This window comes from Archocentrus centrarchus, chromosome 7, assembly GCF_007364275.1.
Source record: "Archocentrus centrarchus isolate MPI-CPG fArcCen1 chromosome 7, fArcCen1, whole genome shotgun sequence".
Classification (NCBI taxonomy): Eukaryota; Metazoa; Chordata; class Actinopteri; order Cichliformes; family Cichlidae; genus Archocentrus; species Archocentrus centrarchus.
The window spans coordinates 36375091-36396256 of record NC_044352.1 but is presented as its reverse complement, the minus strand read 5'-3'; the positions used below and the strand labels follow the sequence as shown (position 1 = coordinate 36396256).

The 21166-nt window shown below is 46.0% G+C and overlaps 1 protein-coding gene across 1 annotated transcript; it reads right to left on the bottom strand.

The window, feature by feature from the left end:
* Window positions 1–1083: 1083 nt before the first annotated feature.
* Window positions 1084–5323, bottom strand: stk35 (serine/threonine kinase 35). Its single transcript, XM_030733372.1, has 2 exons — window positions 4616–5323; window positions 1084–1911 (listed from the first exon to the last, which is right to left on the bottom strand). The coding sequence occupies exons 1-2, from the start codon at window positions 5166–5168 to the stop codon at window positions 1172–1174; spliced, it is 1293 nt and encodes a 430-aa protein (XP_030589232.1). The 5' UTR covers window positions 5169–5323; the 3' UTR covers window positions 1084–1171.
* Between the last annotated feature and the right edge of the window lie 15843 nt (window positions 5324–21166).

Sequence of the window (21166 nt, the reverse complement as noted above, 5' to 3'; positions counted from 1 at the left end):
GCTGTCCTCCTGCACCACCCTCTCCTCCGCCCCGAGGCCATCGACACACCTCCTGTTACCGACCATAAACACATTTGTATTTGTTCGTTCATTTTAAGCAAGACTGGGTTTGTCAAACATATCTTGTCAAACCTGACCATCTCATATGAATAGCTCACTTTGCGTGCTGATGTCAGTTCTGTACAGTAGATACTGGGACGCTCTGGCAGGTGATCAGGAAAAGAAGTCGAGCTTATCTGAAGTGAAGGGCCTGGTCTAACACGTCACCTGAGGCTTTGCTTTTGGCTGCCATGGATCGAGAGATCAGCAGACAGAAGATAAACGCTTTACTCAACAGTCTCCAAAAGGGTCATTGTCATTTATGCCAGCCTGGATCCTGGGTCACAGTTTTCATTCCCTTTAGTAATATTAAGATTCTACCAATCTAAGAGAATGCTGATTGGGGGAAAGTGCAAATACTTGTATATGTATGTGCTCCCCAAAATTGTTTTTATTTGCCGAGAGCTGTGAAAGCATACTTCTAAAACACAAACTGCAGCAATCAGAGTCGTCACACCACAGTGGCTACAGAGACACCTGCAGACAGGGACGTCACAAGAGAGGCTAACTGTGTCGGCTGAAAGGTTACCAGCGTTCAGCTCTGTCAGCAGCCAGTGTTAGTGGGCCCTGAGTCACAGAGGAGCCTGATACTCCCACTAATCCATTGTCCTGTCTCACTCTCCCCTCACAGCAGATGACCCCCCTCCCTGAGCCTGGTTCTGCTGGAGGTTTCTTCCTGTTAAAGGAAGTTTTTCCTTCCCACTGTCACCAAGTGCTGCTCATAGGGGGTCATTCTGACTGTTGGGTTTCCTCTGTATTATTGTAGGGTCTTTACCCACAATACAAAGCGCCTTGAGGCGACTGTTTGTTGTGATTTGGCGCTTTACGAATAAAAGTGAATTGAATTGAATTGAATCTCTGCAGCAGCTCATTTCACTGACTGTCTCTCCTCTGTGTTTAAAGACAGACATTTCTGCAGAATTAGCTGTTTGGCTGGGTTAGAAACCTGAAGGTTAAAAAGAACACTCCTAGGTAAGGAGATGGTAAGGACATGGATCTTACCTGGGAAGTAAAAAGGTCCCTTCTGTGACTGGTTAGGGGAAAAGGAGAGGTTTGAGGAAGGTGCGACCTGTCATGTACATGTAATTTGGTCCATCCGCACCTCCAGCTGGAGGGCATCTGGTCGGTCCTGAGGGTTTACTGCAAGCATATCATGGAGGAGTTTCTTCACCTCTTCAGACATGGAGCTTCTGGCCTTCTGAGGGATATGGAGCACCATCTTGGGGTTCTCCAGCAAAGCCTCCCCAACAGGGACAATTTCTGAGCCTTGCCGAACATAAGTGCCCAGCAGCTCACGCTTGGACTCTGCATCAATAAATGTGATCCTTTCAATCATTGCCCAGATGATGATTCCCAGGGCAAAGATATCCGCCTTGGCCGTGTAGTGGCCCTCCCACACCTCAGGGGCCATGTAGAAGTCCGAGCCGCAAGCCGACGACAACCAGAACTTGTTTATGTTGACCACGGTGTTCTGGTTGCTCCCTCTGCCACCTGCTCCTGCTACAGGGTGTTCTTCATTGTTTTTGGAGGTCAGGCCAGCGCAGACTTTACTGAGGCCAAAGTCAGCCACTTTAAGAACAGGAGAACCAGACTTCTGGGAGATGAGAATGTTGTCTGGTTTGAGATCACGGTGGACGATGCTGTTCTTGTGCAGGAAAGCCACAGCACTGGTCAGCTGGCGCATAAAGTTCCTGTTGGTCTGGGGGTCGGGCCGACGGGACAAAATGTACTGGTTGAGGTCCCCACCATCGCAAAACTCCATGACAAACCAGAGGTAACACGGCTCCTCTGTGTAACCCAGGATGCGCTCTCCTGCAGCATGCAGAAAAGAGGAAAGGGGCAGATATGATTAGTGAGAGAGCTCCGTGCAGGACACTGACAAAATCACTCCATACATAAAGAAAGATAAATCATATAGCACTCAAGTATGCAGACAGGCAGCACTATTTTTCACACCATTTCTCCACAGTGTGTGGCCTAGCTATGAGATCTTTAGGCTTCAGCGGTAACTGTGTGTTTGTTTAGTTCTTTTAAACTGTAATGAAACAAAGAAAATGCTTAAAAAATCCTTTGCAGGTTTCTGTTATGGTAGGACAGCTTAAAGCGGAAGGAAAAGGTGCCGTCAGTGGTTTGTGATTGCACGCAACAGATCACAGTCTGCTGACACATTTACTGTGCCACTCACACAGAGGACTGTGCGTGAGGTTTCACACTTCAGATTGTTGCACACGCAAGTTATGAGGAGATGTGAGGACTGTGAGGTGGTTCAGCTGAGGTGGAAACCCACTGATCCTGATCCAGCTCACGCTCTCAAGTTAAACATGCACTAATTAAAGTGTTGCCTTTAAGGTGAGGGCTGAGCAGCTGATCACATTTTTATTTCAGCTGCATTTTTGTCTCCCAACAATTATTAAAACTCAATCACTGAGGGAAAAATAGATTATTGTGCTACATTCTGTTCTGTAATGATGCCCTCACTTTCCTTTCACTTTGTTGCTCCCAACAAGCCCAAATCCCCCCAATAGGCTGTCACATGTCCAGTTAAATTCACTTTTATCATTTCTTTCTTAGCTGATCTCAATATTCCACCCATCCATCCATCCATCCATCCATCCATCCATCCATCCATCCATCCATCCATCCATCCATCCTCTTATCCTATTCAGGAGCCTATCCCAGCTGTCATAGGGCGAGAGGCAGGGTACACCTGTACAGGTCGCCAGCCTGTCACAGGGCCAACACAGAGAGACAGACAACCACTCACACCAGCTAACCTAACCCCAGTGACTGCATGTGTTTGGACTGTGGGAGGAAACCCACGCAGACACGGGGAGAACATGCAAACTCCACACAGAGAGGTGGAATCAAACCCAGACCTTCTAGCTGTGAGGCAGCAGTGCTAACCACCGCATTAATATTGATCTCAATATTAACTGTGATTTTACTTTTTGCCTTAATCTAAGCAGCACTACCCGGAAGAGGATGTTAATGCAAGATCAGCTCTTTACACTGGGCTGCGTCCTGTGTAAAGGCCGTTAAAGGCAGACCGACGCTGAGGTGCATTTTTGAAAGGTGAAAAATATTTGGTTAAATAAGCCTTGATTTATTCCTTTTTAAAAACAAAAATCTTGTATTTTTGGTTACTAAAGAACTGTGACCAATACAGGCAGTTAACACTTTCCAGTGAACAAAACTACCGAAATGACTTATCAGCTTACATAAACACCCAAATGCTCAACATAGTGTAGCTGCCATAAGCCGATGTAAGCCGCCATTCTGTTTTGGTCCTGCTAAGTTACCAAATCGGGCTCCTACTGACACGGGTACTGATTTACTTTCAGCATCAATCCAAAGTCCACTACCTGACCAGAAAGGTAACTTCAAATTTGTTTGATTTCAAAACTCAGAGAAGCTTTGCTCCCCAGCGATGGCCTGCCCTCACAATGATGGCTGCCCGCTGCTGCCGTGTTACCACAGCCACCCGCCTGGCTTTACACTTCAGAAGCTCGGTGAAGTCAATCAAGACAAAAGCAACACAGCCATACAGGTGAAAATAAAATCATCTCCATTGCTACTGTAAACCTACAAGCATTCTTTATCATCAGTCCCAGAGATGTCAGCTTAGGATTAATATTTTACTCACAGAGCCTGAATGGTGACACTTACATAACAGGCAAGCTATTAAAAGAAAACAAGCAGAAACTGTAAACCGAGCCTGGTGAGAGCCTTGGTTTTAACATGAGCACTAAGACACTAAATTTCAGTTTGTTGAAGACATATTTAGCAAATAAAAGCACTAAATGTATCTGTCCCACCTGCTGAGCATAAACAAAGGACATGATAAGTAGGTCAAACTGGACTTATGATAATATTAAGTTATTAAAGTGTAATCATAACAACTCTGAGCCATATTCTATCAGAATATTCCTGGTTGCACTTCAACATTGCTGCTGAACATGTGACTTTACAGTTAGCAGGCTGTCAAGTACACTGTGTTCTCTGCTGAGCTCAGAGGGGCAGTGTGCTTTCTGTGCCTCCTATAGGTAACATGCAGTGACATCATGACAGCAGCAGGCTGCACTGAAAGTTACTTTAAATTCACTTTAGCGCATGAGACCTGCACCTTTTTTATCATTTCTACAGCAGTTTGATGAAGCCAGCACTATTCTCTTTAATGCTATGTAAGGTTTCTCTGTGTTACATAAAGTTACAGTAATGCGGTCTCACAACAATGGTAACACAACCTATCAGCAACTACTCATCTTAAAGAACGTTTAAATATGCTTCAGGACATTTAAACTTTTATCTCCTTTTTATGAGACACGTGAGGCTTTAATACAGGAGCTCCTAAAGTTTGTATTTGGGGTTTAGGCAGGAAAAAAAACACCATGAGCCCAGACTGTGTGTTAAGTTTGATCTACTGCGTGTTGTGCAATAATAAAGGACTCCTGAGAACTGTATTTATTTGTTCCTTGCTGTTCCTTTCGTTTCATTACTGTATTGGTGTGCTGAATACCTTTGAGTGAAGTCTCCACCAGGCCCAGGTACTGCTTGGACTTCTTGTTTCCGTGGCTCATCTTCTGGGCCAAGCCGTTCCTCTGTAGGACACACTCCTCCAGCTGGACTACATTCTGGTGTCGGTTCTCCAAGCTCGTCAGGGCCCAGAATTCGGCTAGAGCCAACTCCACGTTTTCCGGAGCGTCACACTGCAGCCTCTTCACCGCCACCCTGGCCCCTGTTTTCCGGGCTACAGCCTCATACACAACCCCGTAACTTCCACGACCGACCTCTCGCAGCAGGCTGTAGCGTGGACACACGACCATGTGGGGTTCCAGCAGGTCACTCCGGAGGAAACCGATAGGGAAGCAGTCGTAGTCCTCCTCTTCCTCCTGTACGGGCTCCTTATGACGGTTGTTATCCTCCACCGTGATGGAGCTGAGGACTTTGCCCATCTCTCGTTTCATCCTTCCGGCCACGCTCCGCCTGCAGCACCGCACAACCCCGTTTACCTTTCGTCTCTTCTTCCCGTCGTTAGAATCCATGACTTCTTTTTTGTTAAAAGTAAGCATGGAGGCAGGACGTCCTTATCTCTCATTACTCACTCTAAACTAAGACAGTCTGACGTCCGTACGTCTGCCTGAATGTTGCTTGGAGATGTGAACCGTCAGCGTGCTAACCGTGAGCGCACTCGTGGAGCAGCACGGCTTCACCGACTTTGGCACCATAAACAAAATGTTCCAGCTCAGAGAGAACAGAGGGCGGGGCTGAGAGCGCGGCTCCGGCACACGCTGATTGGCTGAGGGAGAGAGCAGCTCGCGGAGACTGAGCGAGCACGCTGCGTTTGTTTTTATTTTGAAATGGGACGTTATGATGACGGCCAGCTGGAAATCTGACTTATTCACTGAATTAATGCAAAGTGAGCAGTTTTCCACGTCGCACCGAGGACCATCACGCGAGGTACTAAGTTTATCATGCTCATCATGAACTGTGAGCGCACAGTAGCTGAAAACTGAAGAAGCAATACATTTATCTAGTTTACTATCTGGAGTAGAGCGACTAGGGTAAATCCTACAAACCCTTCTATGAGAGTACTCCTCCAGCAGTGCTGAGAGATTAAAGCATTTGCAGGAAGCTGCAAAAATCTAGTTTCTGAATCTAAAGTCAGAAAAATTAGAATCTCATTCCAAATTAGCTGAATATGCACAGCAGAGGTTACTCAGCTTCAGTGAGAAATGGGAAGGTCTTATTAAGGTTTTAGTTTTTATACTGGCAGGCAGAAATACAAAACACAGGAGCATAGTTTATATGGTTATTTAAAAGACATGGTCCAGGTATGATGGAAGGGTGCATTGCTGTGGATTAATATCCTCACTGTGATATAGGCAATAGAAAGAATTCAATTTTTTATTTCCTGGAGGTGGTAATAGAACATTTTTGTTTTTTAACACACTGCATATTTTTTTTAATTGGCCAAAAATTTGTAATGTTGCTTGAAATTAATAGTTGAAAAATATATCCATCCACTTCCATTCACCTCCGAGATTCAAGAGGAACAATGAGATTTTCATCCTGGTCGTGGAACGCTGGACCAGCTCGTCATCCAATCGAGGATATTCGACTGTGCGTGGGAGGTTACCCATCCAGTCTACGTACATGTGTTTTGTAGACTTGGAGAAGGCATTGGACCGTGTCCTTCGGGGTATCCTGTGGGGGGTGCTGTGGGCGTATGGGGTGTCTGGCCCATTGTTGTGGGCCATTCAGTCCATGTACAACCGCAGTCAGAGTTTGGTCTGTATTGCCTTTCAGTTGGACAGAATTTCTAGGCATAGCCATGAGGCAGAAGCCTTCTTCCTTGGAGGCCTCAGAATCTCATCTCTGCTCTTTGCAGATGATGCGGTCCTGTTGGCTTCATCAGGGGGTGGCACTCCAGCTCGCAGTGGAACAGTTCACAGCCGAGCATGAAGCGGCTGGCATGAAAATTAGCACCTCTAACTCTGAAGCCATGGTCCTCGGGTGGAGTGCCCACTGCGGCTCACGGATGAGTTGCTACCACAAGTGGAGGAGTTCAAGTATATCGGGGTCTTGTTCACAAGTGACGGGAGAAGGGAGCGGGAGATCGACAGACGGATCGGGGCTGCTTCTGCAGTGATGCGGACGCTGCACCGGTCTGTCGTGGTGAAGAGGGAGCTTAGTGTAAAAGCAAAGCCTTCGATTTACCGGTCGATCTACGTCCCTACCCTCACCTATGGTCACGAGCTTTGGGTAGTGACTGAAAGAATAAGATCGCGAATACAAGCAGCAGAAATGAGTTTCCTTCGAAGGGTGGCTGGCCTCTACCTTATAGATAAGCTGAGGAGTGCAACCATCCAGGAGGGGCTCAGAGTAGAGCCGCTGCTCCTCCACAAAGGAGCCAGTTGAGGTGGCTCGGACATCTGATTAGGATGCCTCCTGGCCGCCTCTTGGGTGAGGTGTTCCAGGCATGTCCTACCGTGAGGAGGCCCCGTGGTAGACCCAGGACACGCTGGGGAGATTATATCTCTCGGCTGGCCTGGGAACTCCTTGGGGTCCCTCCAGATGAGCTGGAGGAGGTGGCTGAGGAGAGGGAAGCCTGGGCTTCTCTGCTTAGGCTCCTGCCCCCGTGACCCGGCCCCGTATAAGCAGAAGAAAATGGGTGGATGGATTGCACATAATCTGTCTACTACTACATATTTGAACAAATATCTGTCTTCCTCTCTTAAAAAATGTTACTGCTGATATTGATTTATGGAATTCAGTCTTCAGTAACTTAAACTCACTGCATTAGTTGTAAAGTTACCTCTCATCTAGAACATGCGCTTCAGCTGGTAGCAGCAAAGGCTGATCTTATTTTATTTCTGTTGATTTTCTTTTGTTTATGTCAAGTGCTGATGGAGCTTCTCTGTGGAGAAGAGTTTACTCAAGAGAAGAGATTTTTTTATTGAAATGGAGCAAATCTGGAAGATACCATCCAATGTTTTCATGGTTACTGTGCTGGTGCAAAGGTGAAGGCTTGGAAGAGCAGAAATAAGCCCTTTCTCCCAACAGTAATCATGGGAAATGTCAACTCTCTGCCCAACAACAGTGATGAGCTGGAGATGTTGGTGAAGACTCAGAAAGTATACCATGAGTGCAGTCTCATGTGTTTTACTGAAACATGGTTCAACCAAAACCTCTCAGACTAATGAGGATCTACCTGGTTTCACCTCATACAGTCAGACAGAGATGCTAAAGCTAGTGGCAAGAAAAAAGGTGGGGGTCTGGCTTTGTTTGTGAACCACAGATGGTTCCTGCACATGTCACTGTCAACTTCTGCAGAGAAACAGTCATACCTACTGTGTGCTGCTTCCACAATAACAATCCCTGGATCACAAGTGACATAAAGACGGTCCTCAAACAGAAAAAAAGGTCACGTTCAGGGAAGGTGGCAAAGAACGGCTCAAACAGGTGCAACAAGAGCTGAAGAAGAGACTGAAAATGGCAAAAAGAGGAATACAAAAACGAAGACAGAAAGAAATCTACAAAACAGCAACATTCATGGGGTGTGGAGAGGCTCTGGATACAACAAAAAAGCAATGACAGCCACTTATGGGTGATGCTGAAGAACCGATTTCAATCAGTTCTTCAATAGATCTGACTCTGCAGTCACACCCACCTCCACTGCTGCTCTTCAGTCTTCTTCTCTGTCTCTTCTCAACATGTGGGCCTCTTCACTGCTACTCAGTCTTCTCCTCCACAAGTGTGCTTCTCCACCACAGCCACCCCATCTCCTTGCATCTCTAATGTAGCAGCTACTTCCCACCTCACACCTTGTCCTCCACCCTTGTCTGTCACAGAGACAGGGGTCAGACTTGAGCTAGGAAGACTATTCTCTGAGAAGACTGCTGGCCTTACACTGCAGACTATTTAACCTAGTCTACAGCTGGGGAGGTGCCGGCACTGTGGAAAACATCCTGTATTGTACCGGTACCAACAATAAAATGTGCAGCTGAACTAAATGACTACAGAGCAGTGGCCCTTACATCACACATCATGAAAACCTTGGAATGGCTGATTCTACACCTACTGAGACTTGAGGTCAAAGACAAACTTGATCCCCTGCAGTTTACAAACAACACATTAGAGTAAATGATGCTCTACATGCTTCACCAATCCCTACCTCATCTGGAGGAATCTGGTACTTATGTGAGAGTACCAGATTCCTCCAGATAAGTACCAGATTCCTCCAGATGAGGTAGGGATTGGTGAAGCATGCAGAGCATCACCAATCCCTACCTCATCTGGAGGAATCTGGTACTTATGTGAGAGTTATGTTCTTTGATTTTTTCAAGCGCTTTCAATACCAACCATCTATCCATCCATTCTCTTTCGCTTATCCGGGGCCAGGGGAAGCAGTTTAAGCAGAGAAGCCCAGACCTCCCTCTCCACAGCCACCTCCTCCAGCTCATCTGGGGTGACCCCAAGGCACTCCCAGGCCAGTTGAGAGATATAATCTCTCCAGCGTGTCCTGAGTCCACCCCGGGACCTCCTACCGGTAATACATGCCCAGAACACCTCACCCAAGAGGCGCCGCAGAGGCATCCTAGTCAAATGCCCGAACCAACTCAACTGGCTCCTTTTGATGTGGAGGAGCTGCAGCTCTACTTTGAGCCCCTCCTGAGAGGCTGCATTCCTCACCCTATCTCTAAGGGAGAGGCCAGCCACCCTTCAGAGGAAGCTCATTTCTGCCGCTTGTATTCGCAATCTCATTCTTTCAATCACTGCCCAAAGCTCGTGACCATAGGTGAGGGTAGAGATGTAGATTGACATGTAAATCAACAGCTCAGTTCCCTCTTTACCACGACACATCAGTGCAGCGTCCGCATCACTGCAGACGCAGCCTTAATTCATCTATCAATCTCTCATTCCCTTCTTCCGTCATTCGTAAATAAGACCCTGAGATGCTTGAACTCCACCTGGGGCAGAAACTCGTCCCTGAGCCGGAGTGGGCACTCCACCTTTTTCTGGCTGAGGACCATGGCCTCAGACTTAGAGGTGCTGATTCTCAGCTGCTTCACACTCAACTGCGAAGTGTTCCACTGTGAGCTGGAGGCCACCACCTGATAAAGCCAACAGGACCGCACCATCTGCAAAGAGCAGAGATGAGATTCTGAGGCCACCAAGGCAGAAGCCTTCTGCCATTTGGCTACACCTAGAAATTCTGTCCATAAAAGTTATGAACAGAATTAGTGATAAAGGACAGCCCTGAGGAAGTCTAACGGGAAACAAGTCCGACTTATTGCTGGCTATACGGACCAAGCTCTCGCTGCAGTTGTACAGGGACTGAATGGCCTACAACAGTGGGCCAGACACCCCATACTCCCGCAGGACCTCCCACAGGATACCCCGAAGGGACGTGGTCAAATGCCTTCTCTAAGTCCACAAAACACATGTAGACTGGATGGGTAAACTCCCACACACACTCGAATGTTGGGCGGTGGACAAGAGTGGAGGCCCATGGAGGACCGATCCCCAGCTATCAAGACTGGCTTTCAATACCATCCAACCAAATATACTCAAAGACAAGCTCACAGAGATGGGTGTAGATTCTTCATTTGTAGCCTGGATCACAGACTCTCTGACAGAAAGGCTGCAGTTTGCCAGGTTGGGGAACTGTGTTTCTGGGACATTAATGAGCAGCACGGGGGCTCCACAGGGGACTGTCCTGGCTCCTTTTCTCATTGTATACAACAGACTTCAAATACACTCCTGAGTCCTGCCACATCCAGAAATACTAATGTCGTGTGTCAGGAATGAACAGGAATCTGAATATAGGGATCTTGTTAAAGCCTTCAGCCTGGAGTCCCAGGAAAACGACAGTAGATTTCTGAAAATTAAGGCCCCCTCTACAGCCTGTGAAAGTTTGTGGGATGGACATAGAAGTGGAAACGAAATATAAATATCTAGGTTTACACTTTGATAACAAACTACAGATGAACCCTACAAATAGGGGCAGAGCATCTCTTTTTGTTAAGAAAACTAAGATCTCTTGACATCTGCAGTAATCAGTCTGTGGAGGTAAGCATGGTGTTCTAAAGATGTTAGAAGCCATCCTGAACAACTCACCCACTTTATAACATCTTTATGAAACAAAGAACATCAGTACTGGAAGACTCCTCTATACAGCCGTACCCACAGCCACCAGGCTTTTCAGTTCTCATACAAATAACAGATGAACTATGTCAGATACATGAATTTCCCTCTGGGATCAATAAAGTTATTTTTTTTGCCCGAGATCTCTTTGCTTATATACAGTATAAGAACAAAACACAACAAGTTATATACAGACAGTTGCCACTACACTACCTAAATACTTCTTTTTTTCTTCCCTACTTCTCTCCATCAATAACCTTTCCATTAAAGTAACTTATCCATGTCATGGAACGGCTGTGTAACAGGCAAGAAGGGGACCCCAAGGCAGATGAGGTAAAAGGTGAAACAGTCTTTATTTAGAAGTGCAGGGTTGAGCCAGGAGCAAAAGGTAACAAAACTGAAATACTATCGGGTATGAACTGAAAACCAAAGAAGAACACGGAAGGTACACAGCCGGGGAGCAGACGACGCGACAACAGACACCGAAAACACGGGACTTAAATACACAGAAGGATAACGAGGGGAGTGGGAACAGCTGGGAGGCACAGGAAACAGTAATCATACAGACAAGACTAAGGGAAGCAAAACTGAACATGACAGACAGAGACCGGACGACTATCGAAATAAAACAGGAAGTACGACAAGTGAACAGAGACGCAGACCTGACACAGAATACTGGGAGACACAAGGAACTAGAAATAACCAACTAAGGACAAATACAAAAGATCACAAAACATAACCCGAGAAAATAACAGAAATAGTACCAAGAAAACATAAAACACTGGGCCACCAGCCCAGGACATGACAATCCAAGTCACTGTGCATTACTATTTTTGTCATTTCCTCAGTACAAAGATATATTTTTGCTTTCTTCTTGCGTCTCAGGGAGTGACGTCTGGCCGATGCGACAGTTAAGTCCTGTTTTCACCATGAGGACGATAACAGCACAGCGACACAAACGTAAACAATGGAGGGAGGAGAGAGATGCACGTTTTCTAGCTGAAATACATGAACTATTATGAGTTTGTGTCAGCTAAAGATGACAACATCAAGGTTAGTTGTGCAGTCTGTACGTCAGATTTGAAGAAATATTTGGAGTTGCAGCACGGCACAGTCAAACTTACAGAGCAAGTCCCACCAGGTGGGGGTGAAGCAGAGAGCTGCAGCTAATGCAGGAGCCCCCCAGCACCCAAACAACAAAAGCTGGACTTTGGTCCAAAACCAGTAAGTGTGGGGGAGCTGAAGAAGTTGGTTGGGGTTGCTGGTGTTGTGCCAAAACGTGATCGTCTGCCATAAAGTGAGTCCAATGTTTCTGTGCTTTTATGTGTAATGTCTTTGCTTATATTGGTAAACAGAGTGCAGTCAGCATGATTTATGAATAAAATGAAGAAATGACCTGTTTTTCAACAATCTTTAGGAGTCTGGGTTATTGTTCCTACATTATAATTAATCTGGTGCTTTTTTGCCTCTTCAAATATCTTTCTAGAACCGTGATGTTATATTTGTTGTGATTTCTGCAGCTTTCTGAGCCAGATTTCTGTTTAAAAAGACATTTTTATTGTCAATGACAGTTTTTACCTTCATAAAAAACAAATATATAAAAGTCACTTTACTAAAAACTGATTGTAGCTTCTACCTTGTGATAGAAATGCTCATCATTCATGAGAGATACGTTTGACATACAGATTATAGGTCAACAAGTCATTTACAGCCGTGGAAATACAGGCAGTCATTTTTTGGCAAACACTGAAAATCACTTTTTGGCACAACACAGCAGCTGTTGAATGTAACTAATAAAGTAACTTGTAATCTAACTTAGTTGCTTCTAAAATTAAGTAATCAGTAAAGTAACTAAGTTGTTTTTGAAGGAGTAATCAGTAATCAGATTACTTTTTCAAGGTCACTATGCAGTCACTGTTTATTTATTTTGTATTTGTCATTTGCTGCTATTGAATCAGTGAAAAGAGTGGGGCTGCTACAATTGCTGGTGCAATGACAGGATGACAATTATTATTATTACTATTATTATGTCATGATCCTGGGCCAGTGGCCCCACGTTTTGAGTTCTTTTAGTGATGGTCTGTTTTGTTGTATCTTCTGGTTGTTAGTTTTTCTTACAGTCTAGTTTCTCAATTGTTGTAGTTTTGTATTGTTTTGGTTTTTTGTTAATTATAAGTTATTCTGATTTTCCTGGGGTCCCGTCTTCCTGTGTCTGTGCTCCTCTGTGTATCTGTCTCCCCGTGTTCTTGTGTGCTGCTGTTTGTCTTCATTGTTTGTGTCTTCCCTGTTCAGTTGTTCCCTGTCTGGTGTCAGCTTAGGTGTTATTGGATTCTGTTTAGTCATGTTTAGATTCCCTCTGTGTGTCAGTCTCCTTATGTGTCAAGTCTGTGTGTACCATGTGGGGTTACTTCCTGTTTTATTTGGACAGTTCTTTGTCCTGCGTGCTTGTGTTTTGCTTTAGCTCCCTGAGTCTCGTTAGTGTTAATCTGTTCACCTGTTACCCCAGCTGTTTCCACTCACCCCTCGTTTCCTCTGTGTATTTATTGTCTGAGTTTCTCCTGGTCAGATGTCAGAGTCTTGTTGTCCTGTGTTTCCCTGTGTTCTTCAGACCTCTGGGAGACCTTAGTTATTTTCCAGAATAGGTTTCTTTGTTTTTTTTTGCTGCTCCAGTTTCTTTTGCCATTCCCTTTTTCTGTTGCCATAATAAAAGGCTCATTTTGGTTCACCTTTTAACACCATCTCCTGCGTCCTGCTTTTGGGTCCTCACCTCCTTTCCACGTCACACGTCCTGCACCCCTGAATCCTGACATATTATTATCAGCCCGCAACCCTCTCCAGCACATTAGTCACTATTTCATTTTGATTTGAATAAAACCACCAGAGCCGTATCTGTGTCAGATTTCCTTTTTCTCATCTCTTCCAATATTTTAAATACACACATATCACACACGTGCGCATTTGAACACATACACAGTGTAGGCTTGGTGGGGGGTGGCTAGTGACCCCCCTCATTTTTATTTTATTGCATGTATGGACATACATGAAAACATACGTGCATACAGAGCAGCTATGATGAGTTGGTTATCAATTTCTCTTCATGCTCATGTTAATGCATTGCAGTAGGAAAATATTCACACACATCCAAAAAGGGGAAAAACGAGAAAAAACACACACAGAGAGAGCATGAGAGTTGGTTTTCATTACTATTTGTGTAACCGGCGCCACACTGCCTCTGCACTCCAGGCTGCGGCAACCTCTCTGCGTTGTGTTGGCAATAAAGAATTAAAGGAGTCGTCTGTTTCTTTGCCGACTGAGGCAGGTTTATTCTCCCACATCTGTGTGAATATAAACGCAAATTTAGTACAGCGACTTCATGGAGCTTCTGCATGTACGCCCTCTCCTCTAATCAGCGCCTCTTGCCGACTGAGGAGAGGGAGGCCCGAAACCACCGGAAGTGACATGGAAGGGTGACATAACAAAATAAAAGCTCCCAAAACATAACATAGAAAACAAATACATACATATATGAAAAATAACAACAAAACCAAATAACAGGGGATGGATTCTTGGTGGAATATAAAAAAATATCTTAACATTTTAAATACACCCGCTACATCCACCCCTCCTTGATTTCACCAAAATCCAGACCACACAGGAGTAATCCAGCTAGCACACAGGGACAAGATCACACAGTCTCCGGTTACCTGACATGGGATTTAAACTCCGAGGTCTAAGCTCTAGTCTCAGCTGTATAAGCCACCTATGGAATAGGTTCAGAAAGAGCACAAGGGTGATCAAGCCTGAGCCTTTCTTAGATTGATATGATGCCGTTTACACCACACAGTCCCAGCCACTTTTCAATAATAACATTGTCCCATCAAAAAAAACATACAGGATCTCTGAGCATCTGGATTTAGTTTCTAGAACAGTGTAAGAAGAGACTGAGATCTTCTACTAAGAGAGTTTGTCAACTGTCTCAAATCAAAAGGCCTTTGAACCATAGACTCTATGAGTCGATTAACCCTCTTACTAACTCTACCAGCTCGTGTCATGATCACATCCCCTGGACCTGCTGGCAGTTTTACTTGTGGGTTTGTGTCAGTGACTGGAGCTGTGAGTAGTGACTTGGTCTGTGTGCCATCACCCATGTCTGACTGTTCTGCCTGAACATTTGAAGTCTCTAGCTGTGTCTCCAATAGAGATGGGTCATGTAGGTCTGGTTCTGCCACCAAGCTGCCCAGGTCAGTGTCTCTCTCAGAGTAGTTCTCTCCTTTGGTGGAACACTGAGTTGAACCATCTGCAGAAATCCCTCCAGTACCCTGACTTGACTGATCCAGTCCTGAGAGTCCCTCACTCAGAGTCTCCTGACTCTCATCATCAGCCGAGTTAATCCAAGCACTTACTCTGTCCTCTACATCCTCCTCAACCAGGGAATCTAAGCAGTCTGATGTACATGACCCCTCCTCCGATCCAACGTCACACATTTCAGCTGTAACCACAGGCAGGAAGCTGATATCCAGGACTAGGTTGCGATGCACCACCTTTATATTGCCTTTATCGTCCGCCAACTTGTATGTGTGAGTTTGTACATTCCTGTCCTTGACTGTGTACACTGTTGCATCCCACCTGTCGGCGAGTTTCTTCTTTCCTCTTTCGCCCTTGTTTGCAATGAGCACTCTGTCTCCTATGTTCAGGTGAGTACCCTTTACTTTTTTGTTATATCCTTTTGCCTGTTTGTCTTGTTCCTTAATAGCATGTGCTTGAGCTATCCTAGCTGCCTCATGAAGATGCGACATGAGTGTTCTCACATAGCTTCTGTGATCAACAACTGCAGGATCACAAAACACTTGTCTGAACATCACATCAACAGGGAGCCTTGGGATGCGGCCAAACATAAGTTGGAATGGGGCAAAACCAGTGGTCTCATGCACCGTTGCATTGTATGCGAACGTCAGAGTCTGTATTTGTTGAGGCCACTTGTGTTTCTCTTGGAGGGGCAAAGATCTGAGCATGTTACCAAGTGTCCTATTAAACCTCTCAGTCCCTCCATTTCCCATAGGGTGATATGCTGTGGTGTGTGATTTGGAAACTCCTGATAGTCGGAGCAATTCTGCTATCAGTTCACTTTCAAAATTCGCCCCCTGATCGGAGTGAATCCGTTCAGGAAACCCATATACACAGAAGACATGGTCCCATAGTTTCTTTGCCACCTGTTTTGCAGTCTGGTTTGTGCAAGGAAAAGCATGAGCTAACTTAGTGAAATGATCTGTAAGGACAAGAACATCCACTGAGCGCTGCTTGCTGTCCTCTGCGCTCCAAAAATCCAGACACACCAGCTCCATAGGGGCAGAGGTTCTGATGCTCTCCAGTGGGGCTCGAGCAGACGGTTCTGGTGTTTTGGCTAGGATGCACCTCTGACAGCATTTGACATACTCTTTTATGTCAGACTCCATCTTTGGCCAAAAGAATCGCTGTCTTGCCAGGTGCAGAGTCCTTGTCTGCCCTTGATGTCCTGCGATGTTGTGAACACCATGCAGTGCCTTCCCTTTAAGACTGTCAGGCAAAACAAACTGATGTCTCTTTTGTTTGCTAATCGGGTCTTTTGTAATCCGATAGAGGATTCCATTCTGGATTTTGAGCCTCTCCCACTGTTTGAACAGCACCATAGTTTTTGCATCAAATCCTGCCCTTTCACGCCTGGAAGGTCGCCTCCTTCTGGTGACAAATGGTATGATTTTAGAGACAGTGGGGTCAAGCTCCTGGCTGCGCTGGAGTTCCTCTAAAGTGAACGCAGGAAGAGTATCCTGCCCTGAGAGCAATAGATCCTGAACTGACTGGATCAGTTCCACAGCTCTTGTCTCAGCAGACAGGACCCACTCATCATGCATATCCAAGATCGCCTTGGCATCCATGGCTTCACACCGGGGCTGGGAACTGTCAAGCTGTCGTTCCATAGCACGGCGAGCTGACTTGCTTACTCGCTGACCCTGGACCTTTAAGCGGAAGGTGTTTTGAACACCATCAGAGCTGATAGTCTCAGACTCAGCAAGAAGGTGACTATACTGCTCAGTGATCAGCCGATGGCTGACTGTTGTTGCAAACAGGTCTCTACTGAGAGCATCAGCAACAATATTCTTGGTGCCAGGTATGTGTTTCAGGTCAAATGTGTAGGGGGCGAGCTTGGACACCCAGCGCTGCTCACAAGCATCGAGCTTTGGTTTTGTCAAAATGTATGTGAGAGGGTTGTTATCTGTCCATACTGTAAAAGGATGACCTTTTAGCCAGTGACTGAACTTCTCACATACACTCCATTTCAGGGCCAGAAACTCTAATCTGTGAGCTGGATATTTCTTTTGAGAGCTGCTCAAGGTCTTACTAGCGAAAGCGATCAGACGGGCTTTCTGTTGTCCAGTAGGCACTTGTGACAACACAGCCCCAAGCCCATCCAGTGAAGCATCAATGGACAATATCAGGGGCAAGGAAAAGTCTGGATGTGTGAGAACAACACAGTTCAACAGTCTCTCTTTCAGGTTAAACAGAGCTGCGTCACATTCATCTGTCCAATCAGAAGGCTTCAGCTTTCTGTATACACCTGCATTGGTACTCATTTTGACTCTCCCTCTCCTTTTTTGTCCAGCAGTGAGGGAAAACAGAGGCTTAGCTATGGAAGAGCAGCTAGGAATGAAATGCTGATAATAGAATACCATTCCCAGGAATGATTTGATCCTCCTCACTGATGGTGTGCAGCCATCGTCTTCCATCAGGTCAGTCTTTGTCATCTTTGCTATGACCTCAACTTTTGTTGGATCCACAGCTACTCCATTACCATCTATGATGTGACCCAGGAATTTGACTGAAGATCGCATCAGATGGCATTTCTTGGGACTCAGTTTGAGGTTATGGAGGCGCAGCCGTTGAAACACAGTCTCCAACCGCTCCAAAGCCTCCTCCTCTGTTCGAGCAAACACAAGCAGATCATCAAGATAGCACAATAGACTGCTGAAGTTCAGATCCCCAAATATACTGAGCATCATTCGCATGAATGATGCAGGGCTATTACAGAGACCTTGAGGCATCCTGTTGTACTCATACAATCCCATTGGGGTTGTGAATGCTGTGTATTTCTTATCTTCCTCCGCCATAGGAATGTTATAAAACCCTGAGGTCAGGTCCATGGTACTGAAGAAGATGTTTCCACCCAGAGCAGCAAGACAGTCGGACTGATGCGGCAGTGGGTGTGCATCCTTGAGAGTCCTTGCATTCAGCCACCGGAAATCAGTGCAGATTCTCAAACCGCCATCCTTTTTCCACACTAACACCAGTGGTGAAGCATACTCACTCACTGACTTCCTTATGATTTCCTGTTCCTCCATCTCAGACAAAACTTGTCGCAACTTTTGATAATGCGCTGGCGGCACTCTGCGATAGGGGATGCGAAATGGTCTCTCATCAGTGAGCCTGATGCGATGTACAAAGCCCCTAGCCTCTCCACAGTCTAGTGTGTGCTTGGAGAAAATGTCATTGTAGCTTTCGAGCAGTTTGACCAACCTTTCCTTCCCCTCTGGACCAGCATGGCACAAAGCAATGTCAATTTCACTAAGTCCAACCTGTTCTAGCCTCTGTTTGAGATCTGTGGGCTTGGTGTTATCACTCCTCTCCTCCTCCTCAAATTTTGCAGGTTGACACATGCCCTGGAAAACTCCAAAATCCTCCACGGCAACACAAGGGGATACATCAGCCAGCTTTGTGTTTCTCTTTAGAGTGATGGACTTGTCTGACAGGTTGGTGACTTTCATGGGAACCCATCTATCGCCCCACAATGGTGTGATAATGCGGCCAACCATTATATTACGTGGCATGGACTTGGATGAGGTGGGTTCAATAATCACTGTACTTCCTGGTGACATAGGGACCTTATTTGGTAGCTTACCCCAAACTAGATATTCCTGTCTTGCTAACAGGGTGACTGACTGCTGGAGCTTGACTGTGCCAATCTTGTCTGGGAGTTCCTCACCCTTCCAACAAGATGAGTTGGCCATGAAGTCAAGGAACTGCTCACACTCTGGAGGGAGATTGCCATTAGAGACTAAGTGCCAACAGTCACTGGTTATTTTCAGTTGACGCATAAGAAACCTGATGACATTTGTGCCTATGATTAAATCATCTCGTTGACCTGGCACTACAAGGATGGGAACCACACAGGTCTCACCATACAGTTTCATTTCAACCTCATACATGCATTTGGGCTTACTGAGTGCACCACCACAGCCTACCAGCACAATTTCTTGAGTCAAAGGAGTGGGTTCAGGCAACATACTCTCACTCAACATCTTCTGCTCTGTTTGCTCACTGAGTGTGCAGGCCATGGAGCCAGAATCAAGCATGCCCTGCACATGGTGTTTGTTGTTAATACTGACGGGTGTGTAAAACAGCTCGTCAAAAGGGCCGACTCTCTGTGTATTTTGTACTATCACTTTAGCACCAACTGGCACTGCTGCACATGCTTTTCTGTAGTGCTGTTCAATATTGTCACTGCTGAGGGTTTCTTCATCTGTGCCCACACATCCCCTCACCCAATGCGGGCCAGCTAGTTTAACGGCTGGGGGCCTGGGGTTTGGGAGGCAGGATGCCTTTGAACAATCGGGCGATGAGGGCAGTTTCTTTTAATATGGCCTGGCTCAAAGCACGCTAGGCATAGGTGTTTCTGCCTACAATGTGTGAGAGTGGAATGTTCTGAGGACTGGCACACTCTGCAGGATCGGTGGTGAATTTGACCAGAGGGTATTTGCTTGTCTATAGCCTGGCTGTTTTGTGAGAGAGCACGGTCAAAAACGCTAACTAGCATTTTCAGGCAACTGTCATTACAAGGGGTCTTGACTGTCTCAGTCACAGCCTGCACTTGTGTCTCCCCTCGATGCACTGGTGTTGTTAGACCATCAACCGCAGATACCTGGACATTAGACTTAACTGGTGTCGGGGACTTTGATTCAGAAAGCATGTGTTCTTTCATCTCAAGCTGGTAGCGATTCACGTGCTCCTGAATCTCACTGACTGTCCACTTATCTGGGGCTTTAAGCTTCAGAATAGCAGCAAGGGTCGGATCAGGACAGTGCTTTACAAACATCATGGCTGCCTCCTGGCATGGATCCTCTATGCGTCGTCCGAGCCTTTTCAAACCCTCCTCCGCTGAATCAACTGCCTTATTCAGTCTGACCCAATATTCTACAGGGGTTTCTCCTGGGACTGGAACTGTGCTGTAGAAATCAGCCATGGGCATGCATGAATAGGTCATGTCACTAAAATGTTGCCTGAGTATGTCATAGATGACATCTGGATTCTCCTGAGGCTTTAATGATGGACTGCTCCTCAGAGTTATCCTTACAATGTCTTTAGCTTTACCCATTAACTTGAACATCAGCTCTGGGTATTGTTCCTGAAGAGGCACAGCTCGTTTCTTGAAATACATTCTCATTGACTCCTCCCACTCACAGACCGTATGCTTATCTGACCCATCTCCTCTGAAGATTGGGGGTTCTCTCGCATCTGACTGGAGAACTAGCTTCGCCCCACTCAGGTTAAGGTAAGTAGGCTCACTGGGTAACTGGCTCACACTGCTCTGAGCTTGTGTGCCTCTGTTCTCCCTTTCCCCACATTCCTCCTTTAACTGATCCCGAATGGTCTGCCCCACCTGTTGAGCAATGCTGGGTTATTTAATGCTGGGTCAACCATGGCTGTGGGGTCAGAGAATGATTTGTCTTTACCACTACTACAAGGTGTACGCCCAAGTATACGAGTGGAACAGAAAGCTGGGGAACCTGCACTATGAACTGGTGTAGCAGGCAACCGTTCTATTAACCTCCCTCTTCCTATGGCAATGTTGGGACAGACAGTTGGAGCTTCTCCCTCATCCATTTTATCAATCACATATATGAGTTTGCACTATATGTACAATGCAAAAAAAAATGAAATGCACCTCAAAAATAGAAAACACAAAACTACTGCACAAAACACAGCGTGTGAACTGTTCTGGAACTCTTAGCACTCATAACCACACACAGACATCAACTTAAATATATCTGTGACAGCAACCTCTGGTGACCAATCTGATGTTGATCCACAGCTCCAGGAAACACGATGAACCAATCTGAAGCGATGTGGATCCGGGTCACGGCACCACTGTAACCGGCGCCACACTGCCTCTGCACTCTAGGCTGCGGCAACCTCTCTGCGTTGTGTTGGCAATAAAGAATTAAAGGAGTCGTCTGTTTCTTTGCCGACTGAGTCAGGTTTATTCTCCCACATCTGTGTGAATATAAACGCAAATTTAGTACAGCGACCTCATGGAGCTTCTGCATGCACGCCCTCTCCTCTCATCAGCGCCTCTTGCCGACTGAGGAGAGGGAGGCCCGAAACCACCGGA